Here is a 22774-nt window from a genome sequence, read left to right as displayed (position 1 = left end):
CAAAACTGTTTCAAAGATTTTACGCACCCAGGTCACGGACAGCCGTCGCTGGACAGTGTTGATAGTAGTCGATCAGAGCACGCGAAAAAAATCTGAATCAGTGCATCATTTTTTGTTCGCACGAAGTGACAGTATACTCTATTTTTTTTTTATAGGTATCACACGGATGATACGAGGTGGTTAAAAAGGTATGGTAGACGAAAAAATGCTGCTAGCGAGCTTGCTACCTACATGTAAGGGGTGAGAGGTATACTTCCCGCCACCTTTTAAAAAGCGCGGGACAAAAAAAAAAAAGAACCTTTAAACCATTCCTTCGCCCGAGATGACGCAGCTGCATGTTTTTTTTTTTAATTTTTGCAGGGATGATACGAGATGACGAAAAGTTCGTGTGGTGGAAAATACCCTTCCCATGAACTTGCTACCATAATGTATCGAGCGGGAAGTGTACTTCCCACCGCCCGCGAAAGGGTTAATATACGGATCGGTTTAGCGCGTCGGCCTGGTACACCAGGCAATGCATAGCTTTTTTTTTACGCATGGTTGCACTCACGCTGTTGATGCTGTATGCCTCTTTTCACGCCACACGAAAATATGAATACCGCGTTATTCTACAGGAAGAAATCTAGCAGTATATAACTGAAGCTCGCCAAGGAAGGGCCCGTCTTGTCCTCCCTTCTGCATAGTATAGCGTTCGTGTGTTGTCCGTTTTTATTACGCCACTATGAAACCACCCATTTCCGAGCCAAATAATTAGGCCGATATAACTCGAATCCGGGCCACGGCATGAGTCAGCAGCTTTATACAGCCTCCCAGAGAGAGAGAGAGAGTGTGAGTGAGTGAGTGAGTGAGTGAGTGAGTGAGTGAGTGAGTGAGTGAGTGAGTGAGTGAGTGAGTGAGTGAGTGAGTGAGTGAGTGAGTGAGTGAGTGAGTGAGTGTGTGTGTGTGTGTGTGTGTGTGTGTGTGTGTGTGTGTGTGTGTGTGTGTGTGTGTGTGTGTGTGTGTGTGTGTGTGTGTGTGTGTGTGTGTGTGTGTGTGTGTGTGTGTGTGTGTGTGTGTGTGTGTGTGTGTGTGTGTGTGTGTGTGTGTGTGTGTGTGTGTGTGTGTGTGTGTGTGTGTGTGTGTGTGTGTGTGTGTGTGTGTGTGTGTGTGTGTGTGTGTGTGTGTGTGTGTGTGTGTGTGTGTGTGTGTGTGTGTGTGTGTGTGTGTGTGTGTGTGTGTGTGTGTGTGTGTGTGTGTGTGTGTGTGTGTGTGTGTGTGTGTGTGTGTGTGTGTGTGTGTGTGTGTGTGTGTGTGTGTGTGTGTGTGTGTGTGTGTGTGTGTGTGTGTGTGTGTGTGTGTGTGTGTGTGTGTGTGTGTGTGTGTGTGTGTGTGTGTGTGTGTGTGTGTGTGTGTGTGTGTGTGTGTGTGTGTGTGTGTGTGTGTGTGTGTGTGTGTGTGTGTGTGTGTGTGTGTGTGTGTGTGTGTGTGTGTGTGTGTGTGTGTGTGTGTGTGTGTGTGTGTGTGTGTGTGTGTGTGTGTGTGTGTGTGTGTGTGTGTGTGTGTGTGTGTGTGTGTGTGTGTGTGTGTGTGTGTGTGTGTGTGTGTGTGTGTGTGTGTGTGTGTGTGTGTGTGTGTGTGTGTGTGTGTGTGTGTGTGTGTGTGTGTGTGTGTGTGTGTGTGTGTGTGTGTGTGTGTGTGTGTGTGTGTTGCTCTTGTTGCATCAAAGAGCAGTAAACCAGTAAAACCACCTGTTTACGTGTGTCAGGAAGCCTGTTCACGCTTCAACAACCCGAACTAGACACCCGTATGCGAACGCCTAGAATAAGACGCTGGAATGAGGCCAAACATTCCCAGACTTCGGTCGAGCTCAGTATAATTTTTCATAAGTTCGTCACCAAGGCTACGATAGCGCATACACGACCGTGAAGCCAGCACTCTGCTGCCAGAAACCTAGTCGACTGACAAGGCGCGCCACGATACAGTTAACCCGCGCCCTTAAAGCGACGTTTTTCACAAATGGTTTGCTTACAAGGTTGACAGATAAACATGTATACGAAGAAATCTGTCGCTGCTCGTCAAGGCCTGTAAGTAAATAGTAAAATTACCAGTGGAAAAGAAAAAAAAAACAGACCCAATTATACAGGGCGGCCTGCAGGAGGACCACTGTTTCTGTGCGTTTTTTTTTTGCTCTATAATGTTTTTACGCCGACATTTTGGCACCGACACAGGCGCATTTTCGATCCTGACGCGTTTGCTTGCTGCTTGAGTTTCTCTGCCGCGTGAGGTCAAGCAAAGAAGTCAATGTTCAGCAAGTAGACTCAAGTGCCACTTATGCGAACATCGTTGCACTAGCATACAGCACGCAGTTTTCTGTATTGCATCCGACTGATTCAAACTATTTTTTTCCACGTCGTATGCGTCACAGTTCGAAGCTCGAAGCGATCTGAACTGCAGCAAAGCAGCATTATTAAAACCGATCCTTTTAACGCGACAGCGTTAAAGGTCTCGTTCGGCGGAAAACCCGGCGTCGGCGTGACCGGAAAACCCTTGATTGGTCAAGAGGGTAGTGACGTAGAAAAGCAGTTTTGCTAAAAGGTTGTGAAGCGGAATGGAACCACAGGCCCGTTATACTTAGTGGCACGGGCAGGGACACATTACTTTTCGCTCTTTTTATGGTCCCACAATAATTTTTGTCCTTTGGGTCGGGAGCCGTGCATACTACCTCTACACCCCTGAGAAACGCTCGTCCAGAGGGTTAATGGAGGCCTTGTACATGCAGCTCACACCGCACAGTAGGCGAGGTACAGGAATACTTAGTTAATTAGGGTCACTAATTAACGTAACCAATTAATATGGACGATGAAGAGTAATAAAGCAGTATGTGATGGCAGGAAACAAGCCTGTGGATGTCTGCGAAAGGGTGCGCCACAAGATCTCCCTCTAAGCGACCACCCAATTAATTTTTTGATGATAAATTGCGTAACCTCTCGACTAACTTGAATGGTAGCCACAATTCCCTGACGCAGTCGTGGTTTTGGAGAGCCTCCTTTTGTTGTCAAGTTTTTGTTGAGCTGCAACGACGCGATGATTAACAGCACGTAATTCGGTACTGTCTGGAGGCTCCTAGTCCTGACGTGCCCCTCTGATAAAGGAAAATTTCTGTCGCGGAAGTGCGTAGGTGTCGCGTTTAGTTTGTCGACAGTCATTGTTACAGTCAAGCGCAACTGTATCCACCCTGTCAGGGAGCTCTCTAGCGAAAGAAATTTTTATTTATTTATTTTTACTAGCCACAGACCCCCTCAAAACGAAGGATGCATTAGGAGCGGATGCGCAATGCTTTCGAATCGACTGGAAGCTTCTCTTTTCTAGCCGTTTCCACTCCAGGTAACATTCCCTTGTCTGTTCATTTCTCTTTTGTGCGTATTTTAAGGGCCGCACACTCCGCCGCCACTTTCCTTCATAGCTGGCTTAATCCGTATCTGCGTCGTGTATCTGCGCACACTGGCCGCAATGCATGCAATCCCGGCTGCCGGCCATTCATTCACACGCGCTTCTTCGCTGTTCTTCGCCTGTGCACGACTCCGCGGCCGTGGCTCGCATGCGCGCCAGAGGAAAACAATCGGATGGCGAAATACTGAGCAGGACGACAGCGTAGCTAGAAGCCTGGTACGTATACGCTTCGCCGCTTCTCGATCAGGCCGTCGCCGTGGCGTGCTTCGTGAGTGAGCGGCCGCGCACTGAACGGGGAAAACGGCGCATCGTTCCTCAAAAGTTCCCAGGCCACTCGGCCCGAGGAAGCAGCAGCCGTGTGACGCCTTCTGGCTGTCTGGACAGTACAGGACAAGCTCTGCCGTAAACGGAAGGGGGCGGAAAGGACGGCTCATTTTGTGCAGTGAGCGTCACGATTCGAACCTGAGTGGCCAGGACGCATTTTGAAATCCCTTGGACACTGTTCCACACGCTTTCACTCGAACACGAAAAGCGCGCTCAAAACCGCCTTACGCTCCAGAAATAGGCCGCAAAACAACAATAACAAATGTCGACGCGCACGGACGCTGTTGCCAGTAGATTGCTCCGTCTGCAGATGAAACGGAAGTTGCGAGCAAAGCGAGTTCGCGTTGACTTTGCGAAAGACTGCGCGCAGCGCCGAAAACGCTACGCTCCTGGCTGCTGCTCTCGACAGGACCAGTTACTTGCGAACGCTGCAAGAGCCAGCGAAAAGCCGCGTGTTGTCTCCTTCGTTTAAACGAACATTCAAATTAAACGCAACGCTCTTGTCACATGGTGTAGCGCACGCTTTTATTTGAAGATTGTATGGCAACGCTGGACGACAAGGCTGGTCATTTGGAATCGACTATACATACGGTATGCGGCTTGAGTTATTTTCTCCGCAGTGTTTGCTGTTCTTAAACGGGCACAGCGAATGCGTCTGCGGGACTGCTCCAATTGGTCGCGCTTCGTAGCCCACATGAGTACAGTTCTGGCTCGTTAGAAAAGCAAACAAGGCGTCTTGAAGCGCTTGCTCGCAAGTCCCGCATTGCAAGAGCAATGAGGTATGCAGTCGTAGACAACCTATGGCCTGAAATGCTGGGGCGACGACCAGCGACTACTGGTGGCGCAATGCAGCCTCGAGAAAACGAGCCAATAACAAAATAAACACTGGCACGTGAGTGCGCACAAGCGCCTTATCTCGCTATCGTGTTTTCGTGATTGCACGGAGGCACCGGAAATTTTTTCTGTCGCTCCATGATTTCAGGTTGCGTTGTTCATGACTTTACATCACCTGAGACAAAACCACACAGGCTGTCCAAAGATGGCTCCTGCAGTGGTGGTGCAGGAAGAGACTAGGCTCTCTCTACACTTCTCGCTCTGCTATTCTCCAGAGAATGACGACGCATAATTGTGACCATGATTCTTTCGCGCCAGTGAACCTAACTGAAGCCCATCGCTGAGATTATTTTAGCTTGTGAGCGCATGCGCGTCCTTTATGTGCAGTCGGCAGAATAGCGTCGTTGCCAAGCTATGAGCGGTTACCAATATGCTTCTTCCCCGAAATCAACGAGCCGCCGATACCCATTCCCTAAGCCTGCAGAGGAGGTAAACCGGCGATAGGGTGACACCAGCGCTTCGTTTTAATTCGTTATGGGCATTTTATATATTTCGGACAAATTCTGCTAGTATGGTATGGTATGGTACAGGCACGTATCCAAGAGGGGGGGGGGGGGGGGCTGCGCCCTCCCCACCCCGAAATCAAGCTCGACCTCTCCCACCGATTCTTCTTTTGGACATGCATAACCGCCCGCACCTCCCACGTATGGTTTGGTAGGGTATGGCATGGCACGGTATGGCATGGTATGCTATGGCATGGTATGGTATGTGAGGTCCAATGTCCCAAAGCTGCACATGGGATGTGCAAGAGCCGTACCTCCGGAATAATTTAAACCACCCGGGATTATTTGACATGCACGGGCATCGCACACAATAACACGGCCGTTTTTACATCTCTTCCACACCGAAATTCGGCCGCCGCGGCAGGGATTCGATCCCGCGACCTAGATCCAGCAGTTGGACGCCGCAATTACTAAGCCTTCGCGGCGTGTTCTGCTAAGGTAAGGTTTGGCGATATGTTAGCTACCCATTAGTGCCGCGGGGCTCTGTTTCTCTGGCATAGCCACTATGTTGGACACAGCGACCGCACAACGTGCACAAGGCATGTTGTCCTGTTACGGACAGACGCCACTCAGCGCTCGATGTGACGGTTGCCTTCTCACGCAAAGTGAAGCAGAAACAGTGCTGCGCCGTAGTGATTTAAGGTGGCCTTTGTTTACTGTGCGCCCTCGCTCGGTGACCTAAGGAGTTGCGCAGTGATGCCACAGGGGGACGGCCGTCCGAGTCGACCGACTCTTCTTCGACGGCCTGGTCGGTCGGTCGGTCGGCTCTGAAATTTATTCCGCCGCACGGTGGCATCCCGGATGTTGAATTTTAATCCACTCTTGTCTTCCCTCGACACGTTTCGTTTCAAAGAGAGAGAGGGGGAGGGGGCAAAAGAAAGGCAGCGCTGCCGCCAGACGTAAATATAACCACGAAGTCGCGCTTGGCACCGACCTTGCCTAGCGAGAAAGAAAGCTACAGCATGGCTGCCTTGAGGAACCGCACTCATTGAGCGACGGAATCCGATAACCGGTCAGGCCGCCCGCTGGGAGCGCGCGCTAGAAGGCATCGCGCAGGGCGGCCGGGATACCCGTGCCAACTTTTTCCTCCCTCCGCGGCTGGAGATCGCTGTCGGGTTCGCGATTAGCGCGTCTCGCGCGACGGCGATCATTAAACGGCGTACCCGTACGCTCTTCGCTACTGAATTCGCGCGCCCACCGCAAATGTTTACGAGGCTTGCCGCTTATGAATTGAACGGCGCGGTCTGTCCCGCACAGACCCCGCCTCCGTCGTATAAGTGTATTCCTCAGCTCAACACTTTCTTACGCGTCGGGGCAGTGTCCCTGGCCGGTCGAGCTGCGTGCCCGATAATTAGATGTGCTAATGCTGTCACTAAACTTGTTTCCGCGTTACGCGCTTATACGCTGAGGCAACGCGCGCGTATCAGGAGTATTCACTTAAAGCGGGAGGGCCAGCGTAATTAAATATGACAGGAAGGAAAATATCGCTAGCTAAGGGTCGATCGATGCGCGCACAGGCCTTTGTCCGCTTTAAGCTGCATGGAACTCATCAGCAAAACATCGACGTAGATGCCTGTTCTTTGTGCCCGGAGTCCGTGTTGTCTACGCTGCGAGGAGGCGATAGTAGAGGACTCCGGATTAATTTCGACCGCCTGGAATTCTTTAACGCGCACCAACCTCCCTCTGCACAGAGGCAGCGCGCGCACGAACGCACACGCACGCGCGAGCGCGCACACACAAATGTGCATTTGTGTTGTATGAATACTGTACGTATGGTTTCCTCCGTAGGGGCGTTCAGCAGAAACAGGTGTACACCCTGTTCCACGTCGCCCCTTCTGCCAAGCACTGCACCGCAAGCCAAGTGTCCATACTTACGAACAGTGAACACTTGGAATGGAAAAGAGAAGCATTATGAACAGGCGAGTCACAGGGCCAGCTTAGCGCGCAGACAGAGATTACCTCGGATGTTCAGGACAAGCAGTGCGCGTTAATCGCTCCTTTTATCACTTCTGCCGTTTACTCTCTTTCAACTTTGTACCAGGCTCTCTTTACTCGGGAGAAAAAAAAAAAACTATCTAGGACCCGCGGCTAAAGAGCAAGCTGGAGGAAGAAGGTGGATAAGGGCTCATGGAGGCAGGAATCCTGAGACACTACCGGTAGCCCCCCCCCCCCCCCCCCCCAGTCCCGTTGTCTTTCCTTCGGCCCGTTCCATCCGCCCGGTGGCCCGGTTCCTCGGAGGCCAATGCATAATCCATGGAGCAGCGCGCCATGAGACACGCCTCTTGAAAGGACCCGCGCTCCTGCGGAAGAGGGCGAAGAAGAGGGAGAGGAGGCGCTTATCGTCGGGTGCCGACAATGGCCCCAGGCGGGGATGGCTGCGAATGCGCGATTCGACACCACAGGGCGCCGTGAGAGGCCATCGCGCGCCTCGCCTCTGGCACTTCGCGTAATGACTTCCGACGCGATTCGGGAGGGTGTACTAAGAGCGTTTGAATCGAACCGCTTGGTCCAACGTCGTGCGCGCACCTTTCGGGCACGCGCCTAATCGACACGCATATCGGAGCAGTGGCGTGACCCGCGCTCGAAGGGACCCGCAGTGCTGGAGCTGCGATGTGACCTGCAGTGTCTGGTCGAGGCGTCCATTGTGCGCCCTGTACGTGAGGCTCTCAGAGCCTCGATTGCTGGCGGCTTTGTTATGGTCTTCAGGACGTGAGGGCTTATACACGGACAGCTGATCTCTAGCTGCCAGTACCGAGCTGCAGCTCTCAGTTTAGGTGCACGGCCGATGGACGTCCGTCCCAGTATGTGACAAGCTTCGCATGTCGAGCTGCATAGCCTTACGTGTGTCGCGCCACAACTGTATAGCTGGAGCGTGTGACGTAGCTATGAAGCACGTGCCAGTTCCACTTTCCTTTCCTCTCTCTTTTCATTCACCAGGCAATGCCAGTGCGCTATCTCACTTCACTGACAGTATTGTGCCTGTACTAAGCGTACTGCTAGAGTACCAATGTTCCTGTAATGAGCGGTCGGGCACTCGCTATTTATCGATGTAACCACGTGTCCCCCCCCCCCCCCCCCTCAACTCCAACAGGAACACACACACAGATTATGGCACATGGCAAAATCTTGAACGAAAAAAATACGGAATGATCATACATCTGATGCGACAGTTATGCTAAAGTAGTTGAATTTACCCTCGAAGATTACTTTGATACTTTTACTCTAATGAATGAGTTTACGCTAAGACGAGGCTTAGTACATGCAACAGAATTTTTCTGCATGGCGGGGGTGGAGTGGACAAGTGGTTTAAGGGTGAAGGTGGGTGGACGGGGATGTCCATAGCTAGGGGTTTGGTCGAGAGATGGGTGGTGCTCCTAGAAGATGAAGGCTTTGCTCCTCGAGGCTACAGACAGACGCCACCTGTTTCGCATTGAGACACTAGTGCTGCTTACGAAGTAAAACAACAGTCGAGCATGCACGCGAGTGCTCCAAAGTTTACTTAGCCAGTCAGTGACGTAAGCGTGAAGGATGGGCTCCACGCTTACGCCAACAAGTGACAGCCTGCGTCGATAGCGACATATCGAGTCAAAAATTCTTGTTATCGTCACCACGCGTTGATCCTGCATACGGATGTTTTTTGATGAAAAGCAGAAAGACTAGTTTTGTCGATGCTGCCCTTATTCATTGTTTTCGGCATATCTCCTCAATCAATTCTCATATGTACAGTCTTTGCCAAAAGTAAACAGACCAAGAGGTTTGCTTCTAAGCCGCATAGTGAGGTTCTTGTAGCATCCGTGAAAGTCCCAACTTTTGGAGTGGTGAGGACGAGAGTTGGTCTCATCGTTAAGAGATTTGAAACCCTGGCGTTGCATAAAAGGCATAACAGGATGACCCAGAGGTAAACCTCTTCGTCTCTGTATTTTTGACAAAGACTGGAAACATCGACACGAACCAAAGAACACAAAGCTTCGGGTTACTTCCAGAGAAAGGCTTAGTGAAAAGCGAACTCGCAACAGGCTAGCCCTGTCTTCACACATTTGTTGCCACCAGTGTTACTCGAGCAGTGCAACTAAACGGGAGTGAAATCCGCGCGTAGACCACAGCTTTTTCTTCCGCGATAAATCTGCATCGCGTATAGCGAGGCTAGCTGGCGTCCCTCGCGTGCATTCGAGAGCGAGCGCCATTGTCTGGGCTTCGTCCACGAGTGGTCCCACGGAGCGCGCGGTTGGGGGCCGGCACACAAAGGGGTTCGCTTGCCCAAGCGCATGCAGGACCCGATAGCGACTAACGAGCCCGATCAGGCCTTGCGAAAGACGCCGCGGTAGCAGCGCGCAGGCAAACGGGAGAGGGTAGAAACAAAAGCGAAGTCGAGCAACGGCCTGATCTGCGTCAGAAAGGGATTGCTCGTCCTTCGAACCGGCGAAGCCAACCGAAAGAATACAAAAAAAAAATTAAACGAAGAAGGGAGGGGAGAGGAAAACAGGGGCGGCGGGGAACGCAACGGAATGGGAAGATTTTTCTCGCCGCCATCCGGCAGGACGCCCGTTGGCGGCGCCGTGCATGGCGCCTCAACCCGGTGCGGCAGCAGGTGTCCTTCGGGCACCGCGCAGCCAGCTGCCGCATCCGCCGCGCGGTTGCCCAAGAGCAACGAAAGCAGCCCGGGCGACCGCCTTGTATTCTCCGCGCGGTTCCCAACCGAACACGCGTCGGTCTTTTGCATCGTGGCTCGCCGAACAACCGCCTCTGCGCCGACCAGTGGTGTGGCCAGGAATGGCGCCTGTCCCAAAGCCGTTGTGTACACCGCATCCTCGTTTGAGCAAACGTGCGTCGAAAGACCGGTATAGCGAATATGCGAAATAAGTTTATTTGGAATTTATTTGTCGCATAAGTGCCCCTTTGTCAAGAACATGCTACATAGCGACCACCTTGATCAGATTTCAATGGGCCTTGCTGTGAAAGTCCTCTGACGGCGAGAGGGACAGTTTTCTTCATTCCCTATAGAGTTGAAGAGCGTCAGCAGTACGACACGCGCGTGTCCTACTGCTGACGTGCGCCCCAAAGCAACGTAACGAAATCTTCTCCGGCCGGTTGTGGAGTGACCGGCGTATACCAAGGCACACATGCCGCAGGGAAGAATTTGGCGCTGGGGAGAGTGAATAAAGCTCTATTTCGCTGCCTTTTAAAGGAAGCGCCAACGTCAGGCGATCACCCGATCTCCTCTCATGGAGTGAACGGAATTAACGGAGCTTCACCCTTCCCTGTTTTTTTTTTTAAATCCTGAAATAGGGTACTGGAATATATGCACCTGGCGTTCTGGGAGTGTAAAGAGAAATCTGGGCCGTTTGCACGTAATCGACAGAATTTCAGGAGGGAAGGGCGCGGAAAGGCCTACAGCCCGAACAGACCTAGGCCTCGTTACCCACGTCTATAGGTCCCACTCGGCGAGCGACAGGCTGATTTATTGCTAACGCTCATTAACTTTTAGGGTGTAGGCACCCACGCTTAGGCATGGGTCACGCTGTTGGCCGGGCATTTACTGCGCGATGCTAAGGGGTAAGGGCAATTCAAGGTGGGTTAGAGATCAACAGCAAGAAAGGAGTCAATTTTTTTCTTTGCCACTTGTTCTCTCTTCGCTGCCTGCACCGCTGTCTTACAGGATGAGCTACTGCATACGCTACTAGATGGTAGGAGTATCGCTAAGGGCAGGTCTTGTTTTCGGCGTGGGAACAAAGACGCTCCGGCTCGACCCACCCTCTTATCGTGAGCGAACAGACTTGTGAGAGAGCCAGCTTAGAACAATGAGTTGCCGGTCTGGGACGAGCATAACACTCTCCTGCTCTGAAACTTGACGCTTGGGTGTCAGGTTGGAGCGTTGTTCTCGGCTACATCCTCGGTGGTCGAAGATGAAGAGCAGCCGCTCTGCTCACCCTGTGATGCATGGCTCTTCGTGCCGCGGCGGCCGCCTGCAGTGCTTCCTGTATCGCTGATTAAAAATAGCCGAAATCTGCTTCGAGTTTAATGAATAGCACGAAACTTACGAACAGTCAGCTCCTTCGCAGCTCTTTAATGCTCTTCACTCTTCTGCTCCGCTCAGCAAAACGATTTCAAATGCCACAACAGGACCACCATCAGCATGCAGAATCTTGCGGCTGCCTCTGGAATACCGCAGCTTGCAATGGGTGCCAGCTAGCGAACACATGCACACTCCATAGTTGCGGCTGTGTGCTGTGTCGTCCCCGCAAGAAAGCCTAAGTTCTCTCTCTCTCTCTCTTTTTTTCATCGCAAAGCACCGCGCCTCGCATAGCAAGTTCAGCTCACGTTGTTGAAAAAAAAAGGGGGGGAAAACGCAGAAGTACTTGTATTTGGGCGTGTTGGTTCATATCTTTTCAGGTGGACACAGGGGCGCAACAAAAACACACGGACATAGAAGTAGACAGGGACGAGCGCTTACTATCAACAGGCTTTATTTGACGTAGACCGTTAATATACTTTCGCCTACCCAAGCGCCACTGTGCGAATCACAAGCACGTGTGTAACAGAAAACACCAAAAGAAATCGAAAAGAGGCGATTACAGAAATCTATCTAAGAAAACCGTTTCAGATCGGCGAAGCATTACAGATGAATCACTGATGCAGTTATCTCCTTTTTTTCTGATGTAATAGGCTTCCACCAGTTCCCGTTCAATCTGATCGCGGCTTCTCAGCAATACTCTACAGTCCGATAATCGGGGAAAACAGGCGACCTTTGTCTTCTTAGTGCATTCTTGGCAATGGTCCGGGAGATGGGAGCCTGTCTTCTTTAAAGAATTTTTGTGCTCCAGAAGGCGCTGGTTGAGGCAGCGTCCAGTTTGCCCAACGTAAACCTTCCCGCAAGTGAGCGGGAACTCATACACAACTCCTTTTTTGCAGGTTACGTGGGGCTTACGGTGTTTTACGCCACACTCTTGCCGTTTTTCTTTTCTTCTTATGCGTGCGCACAGACCGGACAACTTTCGCGGAGCAGAAAAAACAACTTCTACTCCGTACTTCTTGGCCACCTTCTTGATGTTGTGGGAAGTTCTGTGTACGTATGGTACCACCTCCGGCCTTGAACACTTCGTTGGGTCTTTCGCGTTGCTCTGCTTGCTGCCCTTCAATTTTTTGACCAAGGACTGCGTCACAGCAAGAATGAGGGAATCAGGGAAGCCTGCCTTTTCCAACCTTGAGACCTGTGACAAGAAGCCAGCGTACACAGCGTGGTGACAGGACTTTGTTAGTGCCGATGAAAGACATTGTAAAGCGATACAATCGCTTTACAATGTCTTTCATCGGCACTAACAAAGTCCTGTCACCACGCTGTGTACGCTGGCTTCTTGTCACAGGTCTCAAGGTTGGAAAAGGCAGGCAATCGCTTTACAATGTCTTTCATCGGCACTAACAAAGTCCTGTCACCACGCTGTGTACGCTGGCTTCTTGTCACAGGTCTCAAGGTTGGAAAAGGCAGGCTTCCCTGATTCCCTCATTCTTGCTGTGACGCAGTCCTTGGTCAAAAAATTGAAGGGCAGCAAGCAGAGCAACGCGAAAGACCCAACGAAGTGTTCAAGGCCGGAGGTGGTACCATACGTACACAGAACTTCCCACAACATCAAGAAGGTGGCCAAGAAGTACGGAGTAGAAGTTGTTTTTTCTGCCCCGCGAAAGTTGTCCGGTCTGTGCGCACGCATAAGAAGAAAAAAAAAACGGCAAGAGTGTGGCGTAAAACACCGTAAGCCCCACGTAACCTGCAAAAAAGGAGTTGTGTATGAGTTCCCGCTCACTTGCGGGAAGGTTTACGTTGGGCAAACTGGACGCTGCCTCAACCAGCGCCTTCTGGAGCACAAAAATTCTTTAAAGAAGACAGGCTCCCATCTCCCGGACCATTGCCAAGAATGCACTAAGAAGACAAAGGTCGCCTGTTTTCCCCGATTATCGGACTGTAGAGTATTGCTGAGAAGCCGCGATCAGATTGAACGGGAACTGGTGGAAGCCTATTACATCAGAAAAAAAGGAGATAACTGCATCAGTAATTCATCTGTAATGCTTCGCCGATCTGAAACGGTTTTCTTAGATAGATTTCTGTAATCGCCTCTTTTCGATTTCTTTTGGTGTTTTCTGTTACACACGTGCTTGTGATTCGCACAGTGGCGCTTGGGTAGGCGAAAGTATATTAACGGTCTACGTCAAATAAAGCCTGTTGATAGTAAGCGCTCGTCCCTGTCTACTTCTATGTCCGTGCGTTTTTGTTGCGCCCCTGTGTCCACCTGAAAAGGGGGGAAAACGCCTGTGTATTCCTGTAATATATGTACACACCTCTCGGCGACACGCGTCTGCCCCATAACGACGATCACGACGCGCAGCGAAATGAAGAAAACGAAAGAGGCCCGTGGTCAGCGAGTCCATTCATAGCCGCGGCGGCAACACGCAGCCACCGATCATCGAGCGTCGTTTCGGGCGTGAGCCTGCCGCGGCCCCACAGGGAACATGCGCGACCGTTATGCTAAGCGGGAGGCAGAAAGGAACCGCCGGTCTCGGAGCCCCGCCTGCGTTGCCGTCGTGAACGGCCGCAACAAAGCGGCCTCCGAAAGCAACCGCGAAGAACAAAAAGCGCCGGCGGCTGGTTTCTTTTGGGCAAAAGGGGAGGCCGATCGCCAGCCGATAAGTGCACGCGCGCGGCGTGCCTGTTATGAGCCCGGCCCATTGTGTGCGCGATGCGAGCGAGCTGGTGAGCCATTGAACTTAGCCACGAGGTATCCGCCTGGCGGGCTTAAAAAAAGCTCCAGCCACGCCGGTTTTTCTAAGGATTCTCTCTTGCCTTTCTTGTCTTCCCCAAGAACAACTTCCTGACCACAGAGCGCAGCGCATTGTCGCCGCGCCTCGGCACGCTCATTTGGTATACGAAGGAAAAGGTTTTCGGCCTTTTCTTAGAGCAAGGAGGGGAGCACTGTTGAAGCAGAGAGGAGTCAACGGACTCTCTCGTTCTTTGTCCTTCCGTCCTGACCCGCGGTTTCCTGGCTAAAGCAGCTAGCGCGCTCCCTGGGTCAACGCATTGCCCTTTCTATTTCTTCCTGCAGCATATTCGCCATCCAGACGGCGGTCCCTCCTCTTTGCTGTACGCTGACAATCTTTTATAACACAATTTCGGCGCTCCGCGATCAACATCTGGTTATAGATATACCGTGTCAACATGAGTCAAGGTCCTCGTACCATGCGTATCTTCACTTTACATTTCCTTCACCTTTGATTATAACAGAGTTCGGACAATGTTGCACAAGTCTATGGTGCTTTTTATGCATATATGATATGCTGTACTGCACCAGCAACATGCATTCCGCGGATATGGCGCGCAGTTAATGGCGAGACTCGTTTACGCTGCGAGACTTACGAAAATCAGTCATGCGTTTTTCGGTCAGAAAACGAATACGCCTCGTTAGCAAACAAGATGGAGGGCAAGCATGACGTTTGTGAGCACGTATATACAGCCGAACCTCGTTATAACGAAACTGTTTATAAAGATATAATGGATATAACGAAGGAATGCCGATTCCCTCGGTCAACACGGGCTATAACGAAGCTACGGATATAACGAAACGAAGTTCAGTACTGCCGGTACAAATGCGCGCCTGTTCGTCAGATCCCACCGACGTGGAACAGCTGACGGGGCGTACGTACAGTCTGGCCGAAAACATATACACCGCAATTTCGTGAGGGTCCGCTCTCAAAATGTATACACGACGCCGCCCTTCCTGCTGGGAGACAGGACGAAGCAGCAACCTCCACCTCCGCTTTCCGCTGTGAGTCAGCCCCGCGAAGAAATCAAGGTTGTTGCCACCGGAGTTTCCTTCCCAGCAGTCGCCCCAGTCTCGATTGCGGGTGCATTAAGCGGCTGCAAACCAATCAGCTGTCGAATCTCGCGTCCCATGCGAGCTCTGCGGCTCCATCGCGAGCGTCGCGTTAATCCGACGAGCGAGCGTTCTTGGCTCACGGAGCGCCACCACCCGGCGATAATCACGGTCTCGAGCTGACTATACCTGTAACGAAGACGCCAAGGACTCTGCTCGGAAGAGCAGCCAAGACGTGCACACGGGCTTCTCGAACGATGCATGACAGCGCTGCATGGTGACGCGCACCGCAAATCGGCAAGGCGTGCGTCGTGGTGTGGGCGTCGTATACGGCTTCCCAGGGGAACGAATTGCCCGAGAGATGGAGGAAAAGGCGACTTAATGGCAAAGCTGACGTCGTCTAACGAAGAGGCCCGCCTCGAGAAGAAGTCTTCTTGGAAACGAGCTACAAGCTGCGCGCGCGTAAACTGGCGTTGCGTGTATAGCGGTGGCCAACTCCCAGTTTTGTATTGCTCCGTGTGATTACCTTAACGATGGTTCGAGAGGAAGCCTTGTTATGCTTGCTATTAAATGTACGAGGGAAGGGAGACAATGGTTTCGCATAGCAGTCGCTGAATCTGTCCAGGCTTAATGTGTAAGAACGGGTTATTATTGTAGTGACCGTGAGATGCACGCAGAATATTGACTTCCCTTAAATTTTGTATAAAATATACCGAAAATTGCAGTTTCATCATCTTGAAATTTATGTTCAGAAACATATGCAGCTGTACAACCAAAACATTCAAAATTATCAATTATGTTGTACTATATACGCGCTACACCACCCATGACAGCGTTTAAAGAGAGCAAAATTAAAGCGTTAAATATGAATTACGTTTCCTGCCCTTTCGTGGATAACGTGTTTCGAAACCCATGCATTTGAAATGTTCCGCGCACGTCTCTATAGTCGTGAAAATGGACTAGCACAGTTTAGAACATCATATTTTCGCCAGTTTTGGACTTATTTCCAGCATAAACGTGATTTTAGACAGTTTTACGAATTGCCGGAAGAAAGTGAAATTTCGCTCCCCACAGTCATAATATTTTGAACCGTTAACTACCGCAATTTCCGGCATACAGATTTTTATTTATCCGCACCCGATACGTACTTCGCTCCCGGTGTATATATACTCCCCACCCAGTACACACAGCATCGTGTTGGGTATTTCATGGTACAGTGGAAGATGTTGGAAAATAAAATGTTTTGCAGCCCGCTAGCTGATTACCGAAATTTACGGTATAAAGCCCGTAACAAACGTGTCGTCCAAATGGGTGGACAGAAGGCATTTCAGCTTCCTGGTGCACCTGAAAGGAAAAATATTGAGTTAAGCCTGAATTGAATGTTCCTGTTTACACATACGTTCGTGACGAGCTTGTTGCAAAGCACTCAAAGCTGTAATTTCGGTGTGAAAAAAAAAAAAGAAAGGTGATTTTCTCGGAGTAGTTTTGCCGCTCAGAATAACGATATCGGGCGGCGCATACATATACACATTCTGCGACGTTGACACACACAACAAAAGGGTCTGCCTTAATAACACCACAGCACACGCGACGATTTCTTCGCTTTCGCGCTTTTTGCGCTTGCCAGTCAAATGACAGGTGATGGGTCTGTAATTGTGACCTCAATATCGTCAGCAGAACGCCCTTGCCTGTGCTACCGCGATTGGCGGCCCGCGACGGTCGACATAGGTATTGTGCACACAAGCGTTGTACGATGCATAACGTGCCAACAGCAGGTGGTGAAATCCCGCTAAGCACGCAGTGACGTCGCACTGAGGGGCATTTCCATCACTAAGAGTGAATACTTGCCTCCGACAACGCCGCGTGTTTTCGGCAGACCTCGGACAGCGGTGTAGAAGTCGCCTACGTCAATGAGCCATTTTTCCTGAGTCCGCTGCCGTAGCCTAACAGACGACCTTTGATTGGTGCGCAGACGAGCTCCTCCCGGAGGGTTCAGCCGGCGGCTCGGAGCAGGCGGCCGGCGGCACCGTGATGGTGACCACGCAGACCAGCACGGGCACACGGGTGCTCATCAGCTCGCACGGCCGGCTCAGCGGCAGCTACCCGGTGCGCCGCAGCCCAGCCAAGCGGCGGCCTCGCATGCGCCACTCGGCGCCTCAGCTGGACGGGGACTCGGCGCGGGCGCTGTTCGCCCCTCTCAGCCTGGTGCCACCGGCTGCCGCCGTCCGGCGCAGGTCCACGCCGCCAAAGGTACGATGGCGCCATACAGCGGCGGTTGCCGGCCAGCATGCTGAAGAGTGAAACCAAAGAGCGCACGCAGGTGCCTCGACAGTGTCATGCGGAATTCCCTTACAAAAATGTTCTATAGACTTCTTCTATTGCCTGCCTATAGATATTTCTTTTTGTCTATTATTCATACTCCATTGACTGTCTATAGACAAGTCTACTAAAAGTTTACGGCCATAAATCTATATTGTTTATAGACTGTCATAGAATTTGCATTGCCTATACACTGTTCTCTAGGGTTTGTCTATAAGTCTATAGACTTCATAGACAGAAGTCTATGGACAGTCTATAGACTGTCTAAAGAAATTTTTGTAAGGGTTTACTGTTGTGTTGGCACAATCTGAGCCTTCCGAGTACGTTGTTCTTGTTCATCGTTGTTCCCACACATGAGTGCAGCAGACGAGAGTGTCCGCCCTTGCCGCGCAAGCCACACATGCTTACGCAATCTGCAAAGGGTCTTGGTGTGGCTGTTCTGAACTGGCCGTAGATGTAGCTGTTCAGGTCCAGCGGCGTCGACGAACGCTGGAAGCGTACAGCTGGCGACTGACCAAGGAACGATTACAGCCGCCCATGGTGGCAATTAGTGCTGACGGAGAGCAATGAGAAACCACTGCTGTACGATACGAGATTATTTTCATCCCGCTCCACGTTGGTTTAACGCCCTTCTTATTGTGCATGCCGTAAAACCATGTGAAACGATACTGCGATCAAGTGGACGGTAAGCTTCGATAATGCCTAAGAAAACACCCAACGCTGCCAGTGTGTCTCAAAGAGAGGCAAGCTCAAAAGGTTCCTCACTCTGTTATTTGTAAGGTACATATCCCCTAGCCACGGATGTCACGTAGCCTATACAGGTCGCCCTCTTTCGCCACCGCTAGAGCGTGACGGGGTCAGATGACGTCGCGTTTCTTGGGTGACTGTGATTACTACGAGCTACGTTTCGGTGCTCAGTGTATCAGAGCAATCACGACGTGACCCCGACAGCATTTATAGCCGCCTCCGCCCAAATGCTGCAGGAGAGCACGTCGACCTTCTACGTGTCGCTGAGCACCACCAGCAGCAGCGGCAGCAGCGAACTCCGGGCCGAGGAGGAGGCGGACGTGCGCGGCCCCGAGGCGCAGGACGGAGAGGAGGAGCCCGTGTACGCGGACACGCTGCCCTCGGTGGCGTGTCCGCCGACGCCCGACGGCCCCATCTACGACGACTGCGAGGTGCCTCCGGAGCCCGTCTACGAGGAGCTGCCCGAACACCCGCCGCAGCCCCAGCACAGTGAGTGCGATCTCTTCTTTGTCCGGGACCTGAAGGAACCGTGTCCCTCAATGCCCCCGGTGCACACTGGAGACTGGTTTTGCGATCGAAGCAAGGCACGGATTATACACGGGCTATTTCAGTGAAGCCTACCAGTAATTTTCAATAACATGTTTTTTGGAGTATGTTCTATGGTTTTTGAGGGTAAAAAATGGTGCAGTAACTGTCTCACTTCTCGGTGGGCACCTCAACTGCGCCTTAAGGGAAGGGAGATAGGTGGGAGTGAAAGAGAGAAATGGGTGCCGTAGTGGACGGCTACAGAATAATTTCGACCTCCTGGGAATCTTTAATGTACACTTACATCGCACAGCACAAGGGCGCCTTTTGCGTTTCGCCTCCATCGAAACGCGGCCACCGCGGTCGGGTTCGAAACCGGTTACTCCGGCTCAGTAGCCAGATGTCTTTTGCAGCATAGTAGCACCAGTGAAGGCGGACGTCAGAAAATAGGTGACTCGATCATGTTAAAAAGTAAGCAATACTAATAGTTAAACCTCCGACTATTACAGCTAGGCACCTGGTTGCAATTAGAGAGCTGTAGCTCACTCTTGCAATATGCATATCAGTCTTTAGAATTTCTGAAACGAGATTACGGTCGTCGCTGGGGCGCAATGACTCTGGCCATCCCGCGCGTCGTTTGAAAACCGCGCTGCTGTAAAGCGCGCGCACTCGCACCCATCAGCACATGCCACTCGGCGGCAATTACGAGTCACGTGGCCTCCTCGGTGCCCTCCGGGCTGGGGAACTGGAGCAGCCAGCAATGGCGTGCAGCGGCTGGGACGGGGCACAGAAGGTCAAGTAACATTGGTATAGAATGGTAGCTGGGTGAGTCAAACCGTATTTACACCCAAACTAGTTGGTGAGTACGAATCCGTTAGGAACAAGCTAAATGCATAGTGGCTTCACTCTACACTAAAGACACCATGGATGCAGCAAGTCTAAATAGAGCCCGAAGCTACGTGACCTACAAAGCAGAAGCTTTAAAACGTTACTCCTGCACCTATGCACATCCAGCTTTCGCTCAAGACATGACTAATCTCAGCTCGTAACCGGCCGCCCGAAGCACCTTGTAGCCAGGCCGTTTGCGTAAGGACCCGTTACGCACCCTGAGCCCTGGCCGCTACACGCCGGCAGCCGTGCAGGAAGCGGCCCGGATACCACTTTCGCCGAGGTTGCCCCATCAGGGAGCAGCCAGCGCCAAGGCTGCGAGCCCCCAACCGCATTCCGACACCCCGATCAGACCTTGCGTGCGCTCCTTTTACGACCCGCCTCTTAATGGTCCTTGATGGCTTCCAGACGCGAGCAGACAGCCGCAGCGGGGGCCATTGTCTGCCGGCTGCTGACGGCCAGCGGTTGCACGCGCGCCGGAAACCCTTCTCCGTTGGGTGTCCGCGCCGTAAAAAACGGTCCTCGGAAGGCAAAACCCTGCGCTGTAACGACAATCCGATCAAAACGACCCAGTGGAACGCAGTCCCCTCCCTTTCGCTGCCTCGTTTGTGGCACGAGTCCCCCCTCCCATTCCAGCAACCGTTACGCCACTCACTCATCGCGAGCGTTGGGATGCCGATTGTGACCGCTGGCGGAAAACTGCGTGCAGCCGCCGTCGTTTTTCGCAATATGCGATGTTTTGAATGAGGGTATATGGGATTATGCAGTACTCGAGGTCGCCAGACAGATTTAGAAACATAATTTGCATGATCAGTTCTTTTTTTCCACACGTGCTTTTCGAAACTGCAGCGTCGAGTTCAGCTTCAAAAGACGATGACCGATCGACCGACCTCCATCTTTACGTTTCAAGAAACTTGTCCTTAATAACTGAAATGCACTCGAGAAAGAAACAAAGATGGTAGACTGGAACACGGCGTTCTGGGGAGCACTTAACGCCTTAGTGCCATGAAGAGGCCAAGGAGAAAGTACAGTACTTAGGTTGTTGCCTTGACATCCTCCGCCATACGTTTCCGTCATTTTACTCTTCACGTAATCACGCAACGTAACGCCACAGAGTCAGTCCCATCATGAGATTCGAAAGTCGCGAACAGTGACTCCAAGCGATTTGCTGGGCTAAGCCTTCTGTCTTTCAGTGCACTATGTGATCACAAAGTGAACAAGGGAGCGGAAAGTCTCATGGTCGACAAGAGAACTTGTCTTCGTCTTCGCCCAAAAGAAGACAAGCCCTCTTGTCGAAACGTTGACAAGTGCCCTTAGGCTTGCCCCTCACTTGTTCAGTTTGTGATTATCAAGATATATCTGCCCAACCTCTCTATACCATAGTGCACTATGTGGATATGCGAAAGCTTTGCATGCCATAGTTACGCCCCTTCATATTAAACCAGCAAAGAATTCCAAGAGAACGCTGGAACCGACAGTGGTGACTGATACTGGTGTCCTGAGCCATCGGTACGTCTCCTAGAAGAATGATACACTTCTTCCTTTCTCGTTCTCCAGCGCGGGTTGCCTTGCATGACTGCATGTTCTACAGCCGCCCCGTTCGTCTGTGAGCTAAACCTTGCGTTGACACGCACCTGTTGCGCACCTCTTTCGCAGGAGAGAAGAAGCTGCTGTCGTTCGAGAGCCCGCAGAAGTCGTTCTTTGAGGGAGCCTCAAAGGCAGATATTCTGGGGTACCTAGAGGACGCCAAGGAGCGAGGCCTCGAGAACCTAGTCGGGGACACCGTTTCCTTCGAGGCCCTGGCAGAAGATGCCGCCCTCGACAAAATCGTGAGTGTACACCAAGCACGTCACGCGGGCACCGAGAAGTATCCGTATGAAGCGTAGACGAGGGTACAGCCTCATGTCATATTTACGCGCACTGCTAATGAGCGGGATTTCTGTCCAATACGGCACCAAACATCACTGCGCGCAGGTTAGGGTATACTGATTATTTGAATCATTAGAAGCCCCATATGGTGTCAAAACGCGTCGTCAGTCATAAAATTCGACCATTGGCGGAGGGATCGTCACCAGACCGGAAGCGAAGTCACTTCCGGCAAAAGCATCAACACCTGCTTGTGCTATCGCACTGCCAACACATAGTGGAATTAAGTGTCCCTGTGAGCTCTTTACTCAAGTCCACCTCGTTTGCGCCACGAAGTAGCGTTCTTTCGAGAACGTATTGTCAAGGTTAGGCACACCGTAAGCCTAAATTAAATATTGATGGTCGTGGTAGATTTCTGCTGTCGTGGCAGGTATCGGTACGATTGAGAACGACAAGCTTTTGCCTGCATCTTACTATACGTGTACGCGTCCGGATACACACCCTCTTTTGCACACATCTAAAGGCAGTGCGATGGTCGCTGGTGCTATAGTGTTACTAAGCGCGGCTTGAATAACTTGAATCATAAAATGTTTACGACCAGACATGTCCTGAGCACCAATCCTCCGGAAAGCGCCGTAAAAGGGCAGAAAACCCGATCGCGTCGGCTATAAAAGTCGTACCGTTAGATGCATCGTGCATGCTTGCCACAAGGAAGTGTTCGCTGGCGGTACAGGAGGACACGCTCAATGCTGGCCCCGAGCACATTAACCATTGATTTTAGCGGCAATTAAAGCAGCCTAATCTTCTTTAAAACTCGAGAAAATAAATTAAAAAGAAAGCGAGGAGGCTCGTCAGAAGAAGGGAGTTTGGGTAACGCCGTGGCAGCTGGCAGAGCCGGGGTCAGCGGCAGCGGGCCCAGTGCGTGCAGCGAGTCCCAACATGGCGCCAGGCGTGTCAGAACGAACGCGTTGCCGCCGCCGCCGTTAATCGATGCGTGCGGCGATTAACCGTGTGGCCGTCCTTGGCCGCAGCCGACGGGCGCCGACGTGGAGCGCAACGACAGCGGCATCGGGGGCGACCGGTACAGCGAGCCCCTGGACCCGCCGGCGGCCGGCAACAGCGAGGAGCAGCGCTGCGCCGACTGCGACCAGCAGGTGCGGCACCCCTATTGGTCAACAACCATTGTCAGAATGCCCGAAGAGGATAATTTAGAGCCGCCAACAAGTTGGTAAATTTTCACCAAGAACTATAGCACAATGGCCCGATAATAATGTTACCAGGGAGGTAACCATGACGTACAAAAGAAGAGTAAGCCAAAAGCTTTTTGGTCGCACAACCTTCCTTGACTAGCACTGCGATCCACCTGCCTTTAACCTCCACGGTTCTTACATTGAGAGGTCAACTAATTCAACATACATGTCC

At 51.7% G+C, this 22774-nt stretch overlaps 1 protein-coding gene across 1 annotated transcript in view; it reads left to right on the top strand.

The window, feature by feature from the left end:
- RhoGEF64C (Rho guanine nucleotide exchange factor at 64C) overlaps positions 1 to 22774 on the top strand; it is a 124774-nt gene that overhangs the window by 85947 nt on the left and 16053 nt on the right. The window contains 4 exon segments of the mRNA XM_077659071.1: positions 16980 to 17257; positions 18310 to 18562; positions 21143 to 21315; positions 22384 to 22506. Coding sequence (XP_077515197.1) covers positions 16980 to 17257; positions 18310 to 18562; positions 21143 to 21315; positions 22384 to 22506 — 827 coding nt within the window.

This window comes from Amblyomma americanum, chromosome 3 (assembly GCF_052857255.1).
Source record: "Amblyomma americanum isolate KBUSLIRL-KWMA chromosome 3, ASM5285725v1, whole genome shotgun sequence".
Lineage (NCBI taxonomy): Eukaryota > Metazoa > Arthropoda > Arachnida > Ixodida > Ixodidae > Amblyomma > Amblyomma americanum.
This window is presented reverse-complemented; position numbering and strand designations above follow the sequence as displayed.